The sequence below is a fragment of the Heloderma suspectum genome, chromosome W (assembly GCF_057233095.1).
Source record: "Heloderma suspectum isolate Gila_16-S chromosome W, 16-S_ref, whole genome shotgun sequence".
Lineage (NCBI taxonomy): Eukaryota > Metazoa > Chordata > Lepidosauria > Squamata > Helodermatidae > Heloderma > Heloderma suspectum.
In genome coordinates this window covers 47592267-47609802 of record NC_139475.1, presented here as the reverse complement: position 1 = coordinate 47609802, position 17536 = coordinate 47592267, and the positions used below count along the sequence as shown (strand labels likewise).

Below are 17536 nucleotides of genomic sequence, written 5' to 3'. Positions count from 1 at the left end.
CCACCTCACAGGGCTGTTGTTGTGAGGGTAAAATGGAGGGGACGAGGAGGACTATGTAAGCCACCTTGGATTCCTTGCAAGAGGAAGAAAGGTGGGATATAAATGTAATAATAAATAAAAATAAAAACACTGGCTTAGGGGGAGGGGAGCATTTGATTTTGATTTAATCATACTTCGAGCAGATCCATTAAAACCAATCAGGCTTACGTTAGTCCTGACCAACTTGATGTCAGTGGGTCTGTCCAAAGTATGAGAAATGCTGGATCCGTTCCTCCTCTGCTCACCCCCTTTGCTGCCCTCCACCTCTGTACAACGACGTTTCACCAGCAGATAACAGAGGAAGCTGAACGGAAGATCTCGTGTGATTGATGGGGCTTCTCCGACGTCCCAATTTTGCTTTATTAAAACAGGTGAGAAACCTCGGGGGTTGGTTTGGCTTCAGTAGGAAGGCCACCAAAACAACTGCCCCGGAGGGAGAGACAAAAGGGAAAGCAAAAGGAAACATTCCTGGGCTCAGGGGAGGTAAAGATAACACCAACCCTGGACTTGTGATCCACTAAGGTATATCTATGGATCTGGGTTTTGTTTTGTTACTGATAATTACTGATGGATGGGGTCGATTTTTTTAATTGTCAAATACTGCTATTTTAATCTCAGGCTGGGGCAAGTGTCCGAAATCATCATTCATTCATTCATTCATTCATTCATTCATTCATTCATTTGTTGCATTTATATCTTGCCTTTTTTCCTCCTTAAGGAGCCCAAGGCGGTGTACATAATCCTCCTCCTCCTCCTCCTCCTCCATTTTATCCTCACAAAAACAACCCTGTGAGGTAGGTTGGGCTGAGAGGTAGTGACTGGCCCAAAGTCACCCAGTGAGCTTTTGCAGCCAAGTGGGGACTCGAACCCGGATCTCCCGACTCCCAGTCCAGCACTCTAGCCATTACACCACACTGGCTCTTCCTGTTCTTCTTTGTTTAGGGGTGCCACATCAGTGGTATACAGCTGTGAAGAGAAAGGGACACTCTGTTCACAGGGAGGGTCCATAGCTCAGTGTGATAGAGCACGTGCTTTGCATGCAGGAAGTCCCAGGTTCGATCCCCAGCTTCTCCGGGTAAGGTGAGGGAAGATTCCTGCCTGAAACCCTGGAGAGCTGCTGCCAGTCAGTGTCAACAATACTGGGCTAGATGGAGCAAGGGTCTGACTGAGTATAGGGCAGCTTCCTATGTTCCTATGTCTCAGGGCCAGTATGCAGCCAAAATACTGAAGAAGACAGTGAGTGTAAATCCAATGTCTCTTTTAAAGAGAGAGAGAGGGGGGGAGATTAGATAAGTCAACTGCCTGCTCCCACACCGAATCTGAGCAAGCCGTGTGATGTGCCTGCAAAAAAGGCAAATACAATTTTGGCTTGCATCGATAGAAGTTCTAAATTGTGGGAAGTCATAGTTCCACTCTACTCTGCACTGGTCAGACCTAACCTCAACTACTGTGTCCAGTCCTGGACACCACACTTGAAGAAGGATCCAGAAAAATTGGGACGAGTTCAGCAAAAGGCAATAAGTTCAGAGAAGTGGAATGCTTGACAGGTTGCACAATGGTTGCACAAGCGTAATGCTCAATGAGGGAAGGTTACAACAACTGGGATTGTTTAGCTTGGGAAAGAGGCGAGTGAGGGGAGACACGATAGAGGTGTACAAAATTACGCATGGTGTGGAGAGTACGGATAGGGAGACATTTTTCTCCCTCTCTCAAAATACTAGAACCCAGTGGGGTCGTCCCATGAAGCTGATTGGTGGGAGATTCAGGAGACATAACAGGAAGGACATCTTCACATAGCACAGAGTTCAGCGATGGAACTCACTTCCACAAGATGTAGTGATAGCCGCCAATTTGGATGGCTTTCAAGGGGGGTTGGACAAATTCCTGGGGGAGAAGCCTATCAATGGCTACTAGTCCTGATGGCTCCGTGCTGCCTCCCGTACCAGAGGCAGTCTGCCTGCGTACACCAGTTAACACAGTTGGATACTGTCCCAGGTATATACCCTTTCTTAGAGACGGGCCATTCTTCGTTTCCCCTCCTCGTCGGTGGCGAATTCTCTACCCCTCTCTCCGTTTGACAGCCACTCTCTTTCCCGTTGCGAGAAGGAACCGCCATGGGCGCGTTTGTTTGTTTATTTCAGTTTTTTGAAAGCTGCTCATGTTCTCCTCAATCCGTACCATCCCTTTGATGAGACAATGGCCCCTTTTCATGTTTGAACGCCGGCCATGTTAACGCCCCGCTTTACAGCAATCCATCATCTGGCGACTCTCGTGACAGACTTTAAGCTCCTCTCTCCACTGTGCAAAGAGTTTAATCCTGGCTTTCTTTGGCTGCTAATCCCAAAATTTTTACTCACTATTGTCATCTTTCTCCTGATGGGGAGGGCGGGCGGGCTGTGGACTGGGGGAGGGGGAGGAGGAAAGAATTACCTGAAAAGAAGTTAAAACTTTGAGAGTGGGCACCAATTTGCCAGGGGCTGGCTTCGCGGGGGCTAAGGATCATCTCAAAATAAGGGCGTCCTGACACCTTAATGGCTCATCAAATGCATTAAAAGAGAGGTACACCCCCTCCCCTCTCAAAGCCAACATTTCTACAGATTTTCTGTTAGGGATGGCTGAACTCACCTGCTCTTGCCTTGTGCCCTGCTCGCTGGACCCCCACTAGCAGCCTGACCTTACTCAGCACACCGCGCGAGCCACCCGACAGTCTGTGGGCAAATTGAGGAAATTGCACCAGTAATGAACCTAAGCCAAGCATTATGGAGCTCTAGGCTAGGGATATCGGAGAATTCCGCCACGGACTCCACTGAGGCTGGATTCTTTAGAATCTGGCCCCGCGGAGTCCGTGGCAGAATGGGGCAATCCCTCCCACCACCCTGCGGAATCCCCCTGGGACGGAGCCTGCCTGGCGGTGGCAGCAGCAGCTCTGGCGGCGGCTCCAGCGGCTCCGGCAGCAGCTCTGGCAGTGGCTCCAGTGGTGGCGGTGGCTTCGAGTGGTCTTCTGGCTGCTGCTGGGCTGCGGCCGCAAATGGCGGCTGCTATGCCGGCCGCCATTTGCATCCCTGCCAAGCTGTGATAGGCTACATAAGTATCTACGTAGCCTATCACAGCTAAGGCAGGGACACCATTTGCATCCCTGTCTTTTGCCGTGATAGGCTATGTAAATATATATGTAGCCTATCACAGCTAACGCAGGGACGCAAATGGTGGCCGCAGCCCAGCAGTGGATGGAGGTCCAGCTGCAGGCAGCCCCAGCCAGCAGCTCCACAGAGTCGCCGCGGAGCGGAGCTGGCCAGGGAGGATTCCGGGGGGGGGGGGGATGGAGTGCCTACCCCCCCACTGCCGATGGCCCCAGCAGAACCAGGCAAGTGTTTTGTACACCCCTGCTCTAGGCCCCTCTAAACTACAGGAGACTTGGTTACAGGCCTGGTGCCATTACAGTATGTTAAAGATAGGCCAGGTAGCTTTATTACTTTCCTTGGGTGTGTGTTTATATTATTATTATCATCATCATCATCATCATCCCACCTTTTTCCCAATACTGGGACTCAAGGCGGCTTTACAGAATTAAAGAAGTATACAGTTTAAACATATAAACAGAAGTATACAAAAGTTAAAAATATAATGAAATCATCAATAATATCAAAATTGTATAAAATATCAAAACGTTAAAAGGCAACAAGAAATATAACTATAGCACCCATCCGTCCTATTCTCACAGGTCCAGGCTAGCTATCCCCAAAGGCCTGCCGGAACAAAAAAGTTTTTGCCCGCCCGCAAAAGCATACCAAGGAGGGTGCCACTCTCGCCTCCCTGGGAAGGGAGTTCCACCCCAGAGCCTTGGGGCAGCCACCGGGAAGGCCCTCTCCCGCATTCCCCCCAGGCGAGCCTGTGATGGTGGCGGGACGGCGAGAAGGGCCTCCCTGGAAGATCTCAGGGCACGAGCAGGCTCATGGGGGGAATGCGGTCTTTCAGACAACTTGGACCCGAGCCGTATATGGCTTTATAGGACATGACCAGCAATTTGAATTGTGCCCGGAAACAGACTGGGAGCCAGTGGAGCTGCTCTAGCAGGGGAGTGGTATGCTCCCTGTAGCCAGCCCCAGGCAACCGTCCGGCAGCAGCTCTTTGCACCAGCTGAAGTTTCCGAGCACTCTTCCGAGGCAGCCCCACGCAGAGCGCGCTACAGTGATCCAGACGGGATGTGACTAAGGCGTGCGTCGCTGTGGCCAAGTGAGGCATCTCAAGGAACGGGCGCAGCCGGCGCACTTGCTTTAGCGGTGCAGATGCACTCCTGGGCATCCAGGCTCAGCGCGGAATCCAGAAGTCCACCCGAGCTGCGACCCTGGGTCTTCAGGGGGAGCCTAACCCCATCCAGCACAAGCCGAACCCCTACTCCCTGATCCACCTTTCCACTGAGGCGTATACATTTAGGTAACTCGGCTTTGTACCCTCCTGTGCAACTTGCTACTTCCATTCTTCCCTTTCCCCCTACTCCTTCTTTTTATCCGAATAAGCCTTTATCCAACCTTTAGTGAGTGTGATTTCTTCTGCATAACCTCGGTACTCGTTTCAGTGCCTCTTGCCTAGGAATGTGGCTCCGAGGTATTGGGGGGGGGGCGGGGGGGGCGGAAGGCTAAGGTTGGCCAGTCTTACTTTGCAGGAGGGTTGGAATTAGTTCCAGAGCAGTCCTACCCTGCAGGAAGGTTGGAACTGGCTCCAGCAATCCTTCACACTCCCCCTATTTGAAAACATTGGAATGCCTCTCCAACGGCCTAGTGAGTAGCAGGAAGAGCTTTAAACTAGAATGGGCTGCTACTTTGGCACTGCCCACCACTGGAATGTGGCCCCCAAGAGTTCCCCGCGCCCCCCACCGGCCCGAGGACTGGCCCTTCTGCATTCTTCAGCCCCAAAAGACAAGTCGCCTCTGCACCATAGTAGCAGACACCACTCAGAGAACTGGATGAGGGCCCTTTAGGACAGGACCTCCAGGTCCCTAGAGGAGGTGGGGACAACTTCAGTACAGACCTGGTGCACCCCTATCAGGCTTCAGATGGCTTCAGCTCAGACCCTATGCAACAAGAACAAAATGTGGGGAGGGGATGTGACCCCACATGTACACTAACTGTGCCCCCCAAAGTCCCATCCGTTCAGCCTATGACTTTCCCATTGTGAAGGTTTGAGGCCTACAGAGGCAAGGGGGGAAAAGGTCAGGCTTAGAGGCCTGGAGTTTTCTGTTGGGAGGGGATAACCCTGAGAGGACTAGTTTCATTTCTCCGGTTAAGTGTCAGTTTCATTTCCCCAGTTAAGTTCCATTTCTTCAAGTCTGAAGCAGTACTTTCCCTTTTGAGGGAGGAGGGTATATAAAGAGAGGGAGAGAGTCAGTTAGAGTCAGAAAGTGCAGACTGCAGCCAGAGCAAGAGCGAGAGAGAGACGGCCAGAGCCTGAAGTGAGAGCAGAGCCTGAAGAGTGAGCAGGGAGAAGCAGCCTAGAAGAGTCTAAGAACAGCTAGGGGAAAGAAACTTGCATTTTGCAACTTTTATTTTCTTTTATTGCCTTTTCTATCACTCAGCTCTATTGTGTAAATACCCTTAGTGGTGATTTGCTAGCTTTAAATTTACCAGTAAGCTGTTGTGGTTAAACCCTGTGTCTAGAGTGTCAGTCACCCACATCTACAGCCTAAACCCCATGTTACTGGGAAGGGGAATTTTAAAAAATAAGTAAGGTGGGACTCTTAAGGAGGCAAGAGATCCTTAAGGAGTTGCTCAGTGGGACCAGGTCATAAGGGGAACCCTGACATCCATGTGAGCAATGTCAGAACTGAGCTTCTACTAAATCTGTCCATTTTGGTTTCTCTCCGTTTCTCATTTATCCAATCTTAAGTTTGGTCCATCCTGAAATTTAAAGATTTTCCCAAACATAACTTCCTTTTATCCCATATGTCAAGATCTCTTTTGTTTTTTAAGCTCACAGGAAAATCCATAAACTTCTCCTAATGCATACATTTTTGTACACAAATTTGCCAAGCATACCAAATTTTTTTCCAAGTGATTTTCCTAATACTTTTGAACATTGCTCTCAATGGCAGTGGTGAGGGCATCAGATTCTGTCCAGGAATCTGGTGGAAACCCCCCTGCCCGCACCCCCGAGCCCCACTCACTGAGCCCCTGCCCCCGTTTGCCATCTGCCCCCGCTCACCCCCTGCACTCACCCCAGCGGCCTCATTGAGCTCCGCAGTCCCCATTTAAAAAAAAATAAAATGGCAATGGCAAAAATGTGCATATTTGCATAAGCGTGAAAATGCACATTTTTGAGAAGGCGCATATTTGTGTATGCGAGAATGCGTCTTTTGATGGTCTTTACCAATTCTGTTTGTTTACTCTGTGTAGTAGTAGCAGCAACAACAACAACAACAATAATAACGGGTCAACAGCTCTTCATAGGAAAAAGGTTCCCTACCCCTTAAAAGGTTTGACTCCCCAAGTAAGAACAAGGAAGTCAGTAGCTGTCGCTTGCACTGAGAGCACCAATGCACCTTGTATTAATTCCGTCCTATACTTGGCATGCAGATGGCCCTCATTAAAAAAAAAGGAAAGAAAAGGAACGCAAAGCAAAATTAGTCCATGTGGCCAAACTTCATAGATGCGGATCAGCTGTATTATGCCATGTTAATGAACAGCGCATTGTTTCCGTTCTGCTAATTAGGCCGACATCTCTGTGTTCAAATGCTGGAAATTAACACGGGTCGTACAAGTGCACACAAATATTTTTTTAAGCACTTTGGAGGGGCGGGAATAGGATTGAAAAGAACATTTCCCTATTTCCTTCCTCATCTTTTGTTTCTAATTTTTAAAAGAAGGGGAAATACCGGTTCGAATTCCACAGGGAAGGAATTGGCTGAGAAAGAGCAAGCTTGCCGCAACTCAAGTTTTCATTTCTGCCAATTCTAGTATAATCCATTTCCCCTAATCGCTTTGTTTTAACCGCCACCCCCCCATACACCCCCAGTTTGGGGGCTGTGACACAATGAGAGGTTTGGAGATGTTTTGTGAAGACGATTAAAATTCCTTAAGCATCATTAAGAAGATGACAAAAGACAGCAGGCAATCTGGGACTGTCAACACCTAAATAACGTGCAGCAATTTGCTAGACCTATATCAGAGCTCTTTGGGGAGCAGTTGCAGTGGTCGGGTATTTTTGGCCGCTTCCTAAATTTCTGGGGACTTCCTCATTAACGAGAGCCTTCCAATTCATCTCCAAATTTCTTTATTGAGACACATCAAGCCCCACTGAGTTATGAATGACAGGGACGGAATCAATGACAGACCATTTGGTAGACGCTCCCCTGCCCCAGCAATTCGATCATAAATATGAAAGGATTGCATTTCTTTCTTTAAGAAAAAGGTTTCAAAAAATAACAAAAGGGGTAATTAAAACAGAAGATCATAAAATTGGGCAAACCAAAATGATTGATTATTGTTCACTTATCATCAATGTCATGGATTCCTTTGGTTTTATTTATTCTGATTCTGATTTCTTCTTCTTCTTCTTCTTCTTCTTCTTCTTCTTCTTCTTCTTCTTCTTCTTCTTCCTTTTCTTATTCCTATTCCTATTCCTATTCCTACTCTTATTCCTTTTCTTGATCCTAACCAACGGAGATGACTTAGTGGATAAAGTAGCAGTTACAGGAACTCTGGGGGAAAGCGACCATGTTGTTCTTCAGTTCTTGGTTCTAAGGGAAGCAAAAGCCGAGTGTAGTCAAAAGCGTACCCTGGATTTTAGGAAAGCTGGTTTTAATGAACTCAGAACAATGATCAGTAAGGTCCCATGGCAAGCGATGCTAGCGAGAAAAGGAGTCCAAGATGGTTGGGAGCTTTTAAAAAAGGAAATTCAAGGCACAATCACAAACAGTTCCAACAAGAAGCCAATGTGGCGTCACAAAAAGCTTAGGGATGACCTGAAAACAAAAATGGACACATATAGGAAGTGGAAAGAAGGCCAAGCAACAAAGGAAGAGTACAGGCAGGCAGCACAGAATTGCAGGGATGGCGTCAGGAAGGCTAAAGCTGAGAACGAGCTGAGGTTAGCGAGGGAGGCTGAAAGCAACAAAAAAGCTTTCTTCAGCTACATGCACAGTAAAAGGCAGAGGAAAGAAATGGTGGTTCAGCTATTAAATAAGGATGGCAAAATGATAACAGAGGATAAGGAAAAGGCAGAGGTGCTCAGTTCCTACTTTGGCTCAGTCTTCTCCCAAAAGAGGGTCTATGACCCCCCTGGCAAAGGCGAAGTACAGGCTGAAGGGGCAGGATTGCAGCTTGAGATCGATAGGCATACGGTCAAAGAACACCTAATTACTTTGAATGAGCTCGAATCTCCAGGGCCAGATGAACTGCATCCCAGAGTAATACAGGAACTGGCAGAAGAACTCTCAGAACCGCTGTCTATTGTCTTTGAGCAATCCTGGAGGACAGGGGAAGTGCCAGATGACTGGAGGAGGGCCAATGTTGTCCCTGCCTTCAAAAAGGGTAAAAAGGAGGAACCTGGGAACTACAGACTAGTCAGTCTGACATCAATCCCTGGGAAAATTCTGGAGCGATGATAAAGCAACCCATCTGTAAGCACCTTGAAAACAATGCCGTGATTCCTCGAAGCCAACATGGATTTGTTGAGAACAAATCCTGCCAGACGAATCTGATCTCATTGTTTGATCAGGTAACCTCCCTTGTGGACTGTGGCAATGCTGTGGACATCATATACCTTGACTTCAGCAAAGCTTTCGACAAAGTGCCCCATGATCTCTTGAGGAGCAAACTAGCTCCAAGTGGGCTAGATGAAACAATGATCCGGTGGATCCACAGTTGGCTACAGAATCGGACTCAAAGAGTGCTTCTCAATGGGACCTTCTCAAACTGTGGAGAGGTAACGAGTGGGGTACCGCAGGGCTGAGTCCTGGGCCCAGGGCTCTTCCACATTTTTATTAATGACTTGGAGGAGGAGGTGCAGGGAATGCTGATCAAATTTGCAGAGGTCACAAAAATTGGGTGGGATAGCTAATACCCTGGAAGACAGAAACAGAATTCAAAGTGATCTTGACAGACTGGAGCCCTGGAGAGAAAACAACAGCATGACATTTAATAGGGATCAATGCCAAGTTCTGCACCTAGGAAAAAGAAACCAAATGCACAGTTACAGGATGGGGGGTACGTGGCTCAACAACACTACAAGTGAGAAGGATCTTGAAATTGTTGTCTATCACAAGCTGAATATGAGCCAACAATGTGATGTGGCTGCAAAAAAGGCAAATGCTATTTTGGGCTGCATTAATAGAAGCATAGCTTCCAAATTCCGGGAAGTCCTAGTTCCCCTCTGTTCAGCACTGGTTAGGCCTCATCTGGACTACTGTGTCCAGTTCTGGGCACCGCACTTTAAGAAGGATGCAGACAAACTGGGGAGGGTTCAGAGGAGGGCAATGAAGATGATCAGGGGACTGGAAACAAAGCCCTATGAGGAGAGATGGAAAGAACTGGGCATATTTAGCCTTGAGAAGGGAAGAGTGAGGGGAGATATGATAGCGCTCTTCAAGTACTTGAAAGGTTGCCACAGAGAAGAAGGCCAGGATCTCTTCTCGATCCTCCCAGAGTGCAGGACACGGAATAATGGGCTCAAGTTCCAGGAAGCCAGATTCCAGCTGAACATCAGGAGAAACTTCCTGCCTGTTAGAGCAATACAACAGCGGAACCAATGACCTGGGGAGGCGGTGGGCTCTCCCACACTGGAGGCCTTCAAGACGAGGCTGGACAGCCACCTGTCGGGGATGCTCTGACTTGGATTCCTGCACTGAGTGGGGGGTTGGACTCGATGGCCTTGTAGCCCCCTTCCAGCCCTACTATTCTATGATTCTATTATTCTTATTCTTATTCTTATTCCTTTTCCTTTTCCTTTTCTTTTTCTTCTTTTCTTTTTCTTTTTCTTATTCCCATTCTTATTCTTATTCTTATTCTTATTCTTACTCTTACTCTTACTCTTACTCTTACTCTTACTCTTATTCCTTTTCTTATTCTTATTTCTTTTCTTATTCTTATTCTTACTCCTTTTCCTATTCCTATTCCCATTCTCATTCTCATTCCTTTTGTTATTCTTATTTTCATCCTGCTCCTCAGCAAAACAAAACAAAGAAAAGGCTGCCAGAGCAGCTTATAATCAATCACCAAAATAGACTGTCCCTGCCTACAGGGACTGTCAATGTAAAAAAGACATGACATACAAGGAAAAAGGGATGGAGAGGGAAGAGGAAAGAAGGGAGTGCCCTGGGTGTGATGACCTTCGGACTTACCTGACACTGGCCAGTGGAATCTCTCTGAGCTCTGGAGTGGCTGCATCTAGCTGCCACTTCAATTCTCCACGAGGCCCCGGAGTGGTGCGGGATTGTGGGAAATTAAAATGGTGGCTATGCTCAGATGCCCAGACTGCCAGATGTATTTTTTTTTTTTTTTAAGTTATGGGGGGCCTTCAGAATCCAACAGAGTTCCTTGGCTCACAGAGATAGCAATCAATGACAGACGCGTCAGGCTCCTTGTTGGTGGCACCCCAGTAATGTAATGCTCTCCTCAGAGAGATTCTCCTGGCAGTAAACATGCCATCTTTTCAATGGCAGCTGAACGCCTTTTCATCTCCCCAAGTTTTGTTGCCGTTTAGTGGTGTGTGTATGTGTGTTTACACATTAATTGCCTTATTTCTTCCAGTAAAGCAGGAGTGTTGAACCTCTCTGAGTCCGAATTCAGTTTCAGAGAAGCTCCTAGGGGCTGCAATGATGGGCAGTTGTGGGAAAGGTGTGAAGCCAGAGGGCCAGATTGGAAGCCTAGATTGGCCTGAAGTTCAACACCCCTGCTGTAAAGTGTCCCACAACTATAATGAGGGAAACAACCCAGAATGAATAAATACTACATTTATTTGTTCTAAAACTCAGGGTGTTCAAGAATTCCCCTGCCCCATTTTTGTTACTCCATTTGTTTTTGTTGCTAAACACCATGTTCTGTTGGTGAAGCATTTCTGAAAATGAAATTTACTTTTTCATTGTGAGTGCACTTCCTTCCTTCCTTCCTTCCTTCCTTCCTTCCTTCCTTCCAAAACAGTGTCCAAGATCCTGTTTTTGTTCCTACTGGTGATCCAGCCCTCCACCAGTCTGAAGCAACCCCTGAGCAGAGATCTGACACTCCCACCAGAAGTCTTTCAGCAAATCCCCCTGCAGCCTCTTGTACCCCCAAATAAGTGCTCCAAAGGGCTGCGGGGGTAATTTCTAGGAGTAGGGCTGCAAGGGGAGGAGGGAATCAGGGAAAACTGCCTGCCCTTTCCACCAGCAGGATCATCTACTGATCTGAGTTCTATCTGTGCATGGAAGGGTGTTTCTGATCCACAGATGCCTGGGACCCAAGCCATGCTTTCTTTGGCCACCCCTTTGGTGACAGCAAAGGGCATCTTTCAGCAGCTGTCTCCCAGTGGTCTCTGTTTTATTTACCCAGAATGCCTCAGATGTTCCATCATTCCTGGACAATGAGAGTAGGGATGTCCAAATCATCAAACCTCGAGCTCACCGATGTTGTCCAAATTCCACCTAGAAGCTCATTCTACCTTGAGTCCATTTCAGATTGTGAGCTTTGTTTTTCCATGATGACCTTCAGTCATCTTTGCATGTCCTCCTCAAGGTGTCGCCACCAAAGGAAACTAGGTGGGTGGCTACAAGAGAGGGCCTTCTCAGTGGTGGCACTGCACTTTTGGCATAAACTCCCCAAAGAGCTTCACCTGGCACCTACGTTGTTGTCTTTTCAGCTTTCTTTTCTCCCAGGCATTTTAGATACTAGATTTTTATGGCTGTTCCATCTATTCCTGCACTCTTGGTTGCTTTGTATTATATTTTATTCTTTTTCAAGAAGTGTGTTTTATATTGTATTTTATGCTTTTAACAGCTTGTATGACATTTTAGTCTTTTAAGAGCTTGTAATCTGCTGAGCGAATGTTGCTTATTGGGTGGATTAAAAATATAATAAATAAATAATAAATAAATAAATAAATAATCCCCCCTTCCATCCTCAAATGGTATGAATGGGTACAAACATGAGTAACAAAAGGCTGAATAAACATTTATCCCGGTGGTTAACCCAACTGTGGTTAGATGAGCCCCAAACCTACCTGAGCCTGGCTTTACAATCAAGCAACCCCTAAAGAAACCAGCTCGAGATGACACGCATTTTTGTTGTTGAATTTTTATTATCAAAAAATACTTGAACCCAAATAAGGTTATGGGGTTTTCTGGTGGCCATGAGGCGTGGGGTTTTACCATTGGCATGATGTCTATGGTGAAAAGTTGTGCGTGCATACAAGACCAAGCTCAGCAGAGCTGAATGAGATAGCTGAATTATTAAAACAGATGAACAAATGGTTAAGAAATGGCTTGCCCCCTTGTTCACAGCCAGAGGGAGGGAGGGAGGGAAGGATGAAAGGAAGGAAGAGGTGGTTTGAAACAGTTTTTTTAATTGATATTTAAAATATATATATCATGGCTTCCCTTTTTAGTTGCATTTGAGTGGAGTTCAGTTGAGTCCCTTAACTCTCCTGCATGGTGGTCACCAGATACAAGTGTACCTATATACAGTATGTGTGTATATAATTTTGCACATAGTTTTGGATCCAGGATTTGCCTTCCTCGAAACGCAGGGCTCTGCTCGCAGAAGGACCCTCTGCCAGACCTTTCGGGGACCGCAGCTTGCCCCCTTTGGCAGGGTCTCCCAACATCCTGTGCAGCATTGTCAGGAGGTAGGAGTGCCTACCATGGGAAGCCCACTTCTGCTGGCATGACTGACCCAACTTGAATCTGGCTTCGATCCGTAATCATGGACTGGAGGCCATATTGTGTGACATCTCGCTTCTGTCCCCAGTGCTATGTTTGATCCACACAGGAGCATTGCATGCCTGTTTTCTGGGCTCACACCATCTCTAACTACCCTTGGTTGACCTTGGAATGGGCTTCCTTGATGGTTGGGAAAATCCCACAAGGCCTCTTCCTCTTTGCCCACCACTGAGGAAGCCCTAACAATGGCAAAGTGTGGTTGATGCCTAGGCCCTGCCTGGGGTTCTAATGTTGAAGAAGGGGTGTGGTGGATGGGAACGCAGCTGGGACCCCCAATGTCTGATTGCGGAAGCCAGTTGCTTCCTAGTTTTATTTTTTTTTAAATGGAGGCATCCTTCACTCAAAAGACTCAGAACTGATTGAGGTGAAGAACACTTTGCATTTTGAGGGGTCCAACCCTTGTATTTGTTGTTGTTTCAGGCCAAGGATGTTGAGAGGAATCGAACACGGGCCCTCGTAAAAACAAGGAGCCCTGTTCAACTTCCTCAACAGTCAGGAAGTTTCTCCTGATGTTCAGCCGGAATCTGGCTTCCTGCCACTTGAGCCCATTCTTCCGTATCCTGTGCTCTGGGATGATCGAGAGGAGATCCTGGCCTTCCTCTCTGGGTCCACCTTTCAAGGACTTGAAGAGCGCTATCCTGTCTCCCCTCAGCCTTCTCTTCCCAAGGTGAAACATGCCCAGTTCTTCCAGTCTCTCCTCGTAGGGCTGTTTCCAGTCCCCTGATCATCTTCGTTGCCCTCCTCTGAACCCCCTCCAGCTTGTCTGCATCCTTCTTAAAGTGTGGTGCCCAGAACTGGACACGGTACTCCAGATGAGGCCTAACCAGTGCTGAGGAGAGGGGAACTAGTACTTCCTGGGATTTGGAAGCTATGCTTCTATTAATGCAGCCCAAAAGAGCATTGGCCTTTTTTGCAGCCACATCACATTGTTGGCTCATAGTTCAGCTGCCTTGCAGTTGGTGCAATTACTGAATGAGTCAATGTGGAGAAGGGGAAGAAATTCTCCATCTCCACAAAGAGGAGATCAGACAGAGGCTTGGAATCGTGTAAAGACACTGCAGGCATCCCTTTCCACAGCTGCATAGGGTGGGTGAACAGGAGCCTTTAGTTCTGTGCAGAGCATTGATATGGGCCACCACAGACTATGGGAGGTACAACTGGTGGTAGCACCAGGCATCCTCAAGCAGCTGTTGAGCCCCCAGTTCCATAGAATATCCCATCACTACCACCTGAACTGAGCTGTCTTTTTTTAAAAAAAGATCAATGCTCTCACCAGGTTCCAGCAGTTGGTGTTGTTGTTTCCAGCAATGCCCCAGAAGATGGAACAATTCCCAGGGTGCTGTGTGTGTGTGTGTGTGTGTGTGTGTCTGGGGGGAATGACACCCACTGTTTTTGTAACAGCTCCTATTCTCTCCCCCATGCCCCTGCCACCCCAGACAAAGCCTTAGAAGTTGAGTCAACTCATAGGGCATTGCTGATGGGGGAGTAGCCACCTGGAAGTGCACCCCGCCGGGCCAGGCCAGGCCATAAACCGGGGGGGGGGGGAGCATGGTAGGAAGGGAGCCCACCAGATCGCATTTTGCCTGGGGCTCCCCAAACCCCATTCAATCACATGCGATTCTATTTGTACTCTTCTGACTGAACCACACAGGCCATTCGGTACCAGTCATGGCTTTTGAGCATCCTGAACAACCTAAACTCACCCTCCCTGTCCTTGTTTTTTAAAAGCAAGCTTCTAGTCCTTAAGGCTGTAGGGATTTGCTTGAAAGGGTGGGGATTCTTAGAAGCTGTGTGTTCATGTAGGAGTTTGGCAGGATTTCCTGTAGCTGGGGAATGTGGGGGATTGTGGGCAGGGAAGCCTGAGAATGTCATTTTTGCTCGCAGAAAAACACAGCATGCCCTGGTCGAGGCTCCAAAGCCAAACTCGGCCATGTGTCAGCCAAAAGTATTTGCAAATTGTTAAACACGTGCTCCAGTTCATCTCATTCACGACTCCCAATTTGATTCGTGCAAATTTCCTAATTTGTGCAAAGTTCACCGGCAGGATGGATCAGCCCTGCTTCAATCCATGGAGGAAATGTGTGCAAATTAGGAGCTTTGTGCAAACTTGGGGCAATTTGCACAAAGTAGGGGAGCTTTGCGCACATCTCCCATCTGATCGTGACTCAATTTGCACACATGTCCCATTTGCGCAGAGCCATCAGCGGTCACAAACTCAAATGAGGCGTGGGCACGAGATGGGTGGTGAGACAATGTTTGCAGAATCCAGAGATCTTGAACATGGCTTGTTGGCCCAGCCCTAGTGGAATGTCCCCATGTAGTTCTTTGCTGCCTCCCCACAATGACTGGAATCATTTTAGGCCAACGGAAGCCCCTTGGTGCAAATGCACTCAATTTGCATCCTTCAAACCGGTGCAACAATTCAGCATTCTTTTGTCCCTGCCAAATAATGGCTCCCTTCGTGAGAGATTTGACGCTTTTGTTTCTTTGAATGCAGAGTCCATCCAGCCATGAGGAAGAAGGTGTTCCTGACTGTAGGGGTATTTTTGGAAGGGTAAGTCAGTGGGCAGGAGTGAAGAATGCTTAATCCCACTTTAGCTGAGCAAATTTTGAATGTTGATGAAAAATAATTCCTTGCTGCAGTCTATCACAGGGGTGCAATTGGAGGAGAGCCAAAAAGTTAAGAGCAAACACCCCCTTCCAGGCAAGAATTCTCCTGAACACCCCCCCATTTGCCTTCCAAGGGGGGGGGGGGAATGGTTATGTGAGTCCCCCCCCCCCAATTAAGTATCCGTTTTGGCTAATATCCAGGACAAAAAGAAACAGTGAATGTTTCCCTTGCCACATCACCAAACCTTTCCTTGTTTGAGGGGGGAGGGGGGAAATGTTGGAGGCTGGTTGAAAACCAGGTGATTCAAATAAGAACCTATTTTATAAATGTTTCTTTTTTGTTCATATTTGTTGGTTTGCTTGCTACCCAGTCTAGATACAAAGGATGAGATGGTGAAAAAGTGAAGAGGGATGGTAGGTCATTTTAAAAACATTTTTTGATCATTGAGAAGAGATTTTTGCAGGGTAGTTTTTTAGAAAGAGAGAGAGAGAAAGAGAAAGAGTTCTCATTTTAAAATAAATCCACGATTACATCTCCCCCTATTGAAAATGAAACATAAAGTAATAAAAACCCATCCATCAAAAACATTCATTTTTTCAGCAAAGGCATTAATAATAAAAAATAATAATTCGTAATTACAGGATTATGCCTGCTGGCAAGATATGTACAGAAATATAACAATTGTTCCGGCCGAGTCCCTCGGCTCACAGAGACAGAACAGAATTGTGGGCTGTTGATGATTTTTGTTTTTGCAGGTTTCCCTGTGAGAGTCAAAAAAAGAAATCCATGGAAAGATTGTTGGGGGCGGAGGGGACTACACAGTCCCAAGAGGAAGATTCTCATGGAAGTTTCTGTGACAGCCCGAAAAACCCTGTGATGGTGCTGGTGTTGGTGGGGTCAGGAATTTGGAGAACACTCCATGGGTCGCCTTCTTCTCCATCACGTCCATTCAATGAAAATAAGCCAGCAAACCCCCCTGATTGCGAGGGCACCTGCTGTTCAGAGGACATTTCAGGGAGATTTTTGTGCGGTTCACACATACAGGATGCCTGCAGTTAGCAAGGATAAGCTGTGAGTTTCATCTGGCCAGCAAACATCCAGCCATTGGCCCACTGAAGTGTGTCTGCTCTGTCCCCCAAGTGCCTAGCTGCGTAACCCAGAAGGAAGAGGAGGAGCATGGTGGCAAAGCGCGGGGTGGGGGGGGGGAGAACGGGAGAGGGATAGAGCTGAGGGGTGGCTTGTATGGGGGGGGAAGCATGGATACACCCAGTTCGCCAGTGACCTTTTATGGGGAGCACACACCGCCATGTTGCTTTTGCCCAGAAGGAAGATGCTGTTCAGTAAAAACTGAGCCGTGCATGCCAATGTCCTTTTATACTTTGCTTTGAGAGAGAATGAGCACATGAGTTGTACTTCCAAGGACAGCACAATGTCAGAATTTTAGATGATGATGTTGAGGAAGAGGAGGAGGATTTCTAATAATTGGTTTATTTTGTGGCTCGTATTGCCTACAGGGATACTGCACAAAAGTGGGAGCTGCGCACTAGTGAAACACCCACTTGACTGTGCGTATGAGGGAGGGCGCCGGATTTCCCACAATCCCCTCTACCTGCGGCAGGGGTGGGACATGCGTAACCCCCCAGATGTTGCCGGCCTGCAAGTCCCATCAGCCAACTGTGAGGCATGATAGGACTTGCAGCCCAGCAACATCAGGAAAGCCACATCCCTGTCGTGCTGCAAACTCCCGCCTGTCTCTGAACATCCAGAGGGTTGGAGCCTGTCCCCCCACCCCCAGTATCCCTGAAGGTAATATTAGCCAGAGGGTTGAGGGACCTGCTGGAACGTGCGACCCTCAGTTGGGAGGGGATTGTTGGAAATTGGGTGCCTGCCTCGCGCAGACAGGAGACACTTCCTGCTTTCACAGATATGCCATTGGATACAACACCAAAAAGGATTTGGAATTTGTTAACAAGTAGCAAATT

At 47.5% G+C, this 17536-nt stretch overlaps 1 protein-coding gene across 1 annotated transcript in view; it reads left to right on the top strand.

The window, feature by feature from the left end:
- The window catches only part of LOC146333988 (protein FAM174C-like), a 76869-nt gene extending 60149 nt beyond the window's left edge, over positions 1 to 16720 (top strand). The window contains exon 3 of the mRNA XM_084825354.1: positions 15441 to 16720. Within this exon, the coding sequence (XP_084681480.1) occupies positions 15441 to 15501 (61 nt within the window). The 3' untranslated portion in view covers positions 15502 to 16720. The remainder of the gene's footprint in view (positions 1 to 15440) is intronic.
- Positions 16721 to 17536: the final 816 nt, after the last annotated feature.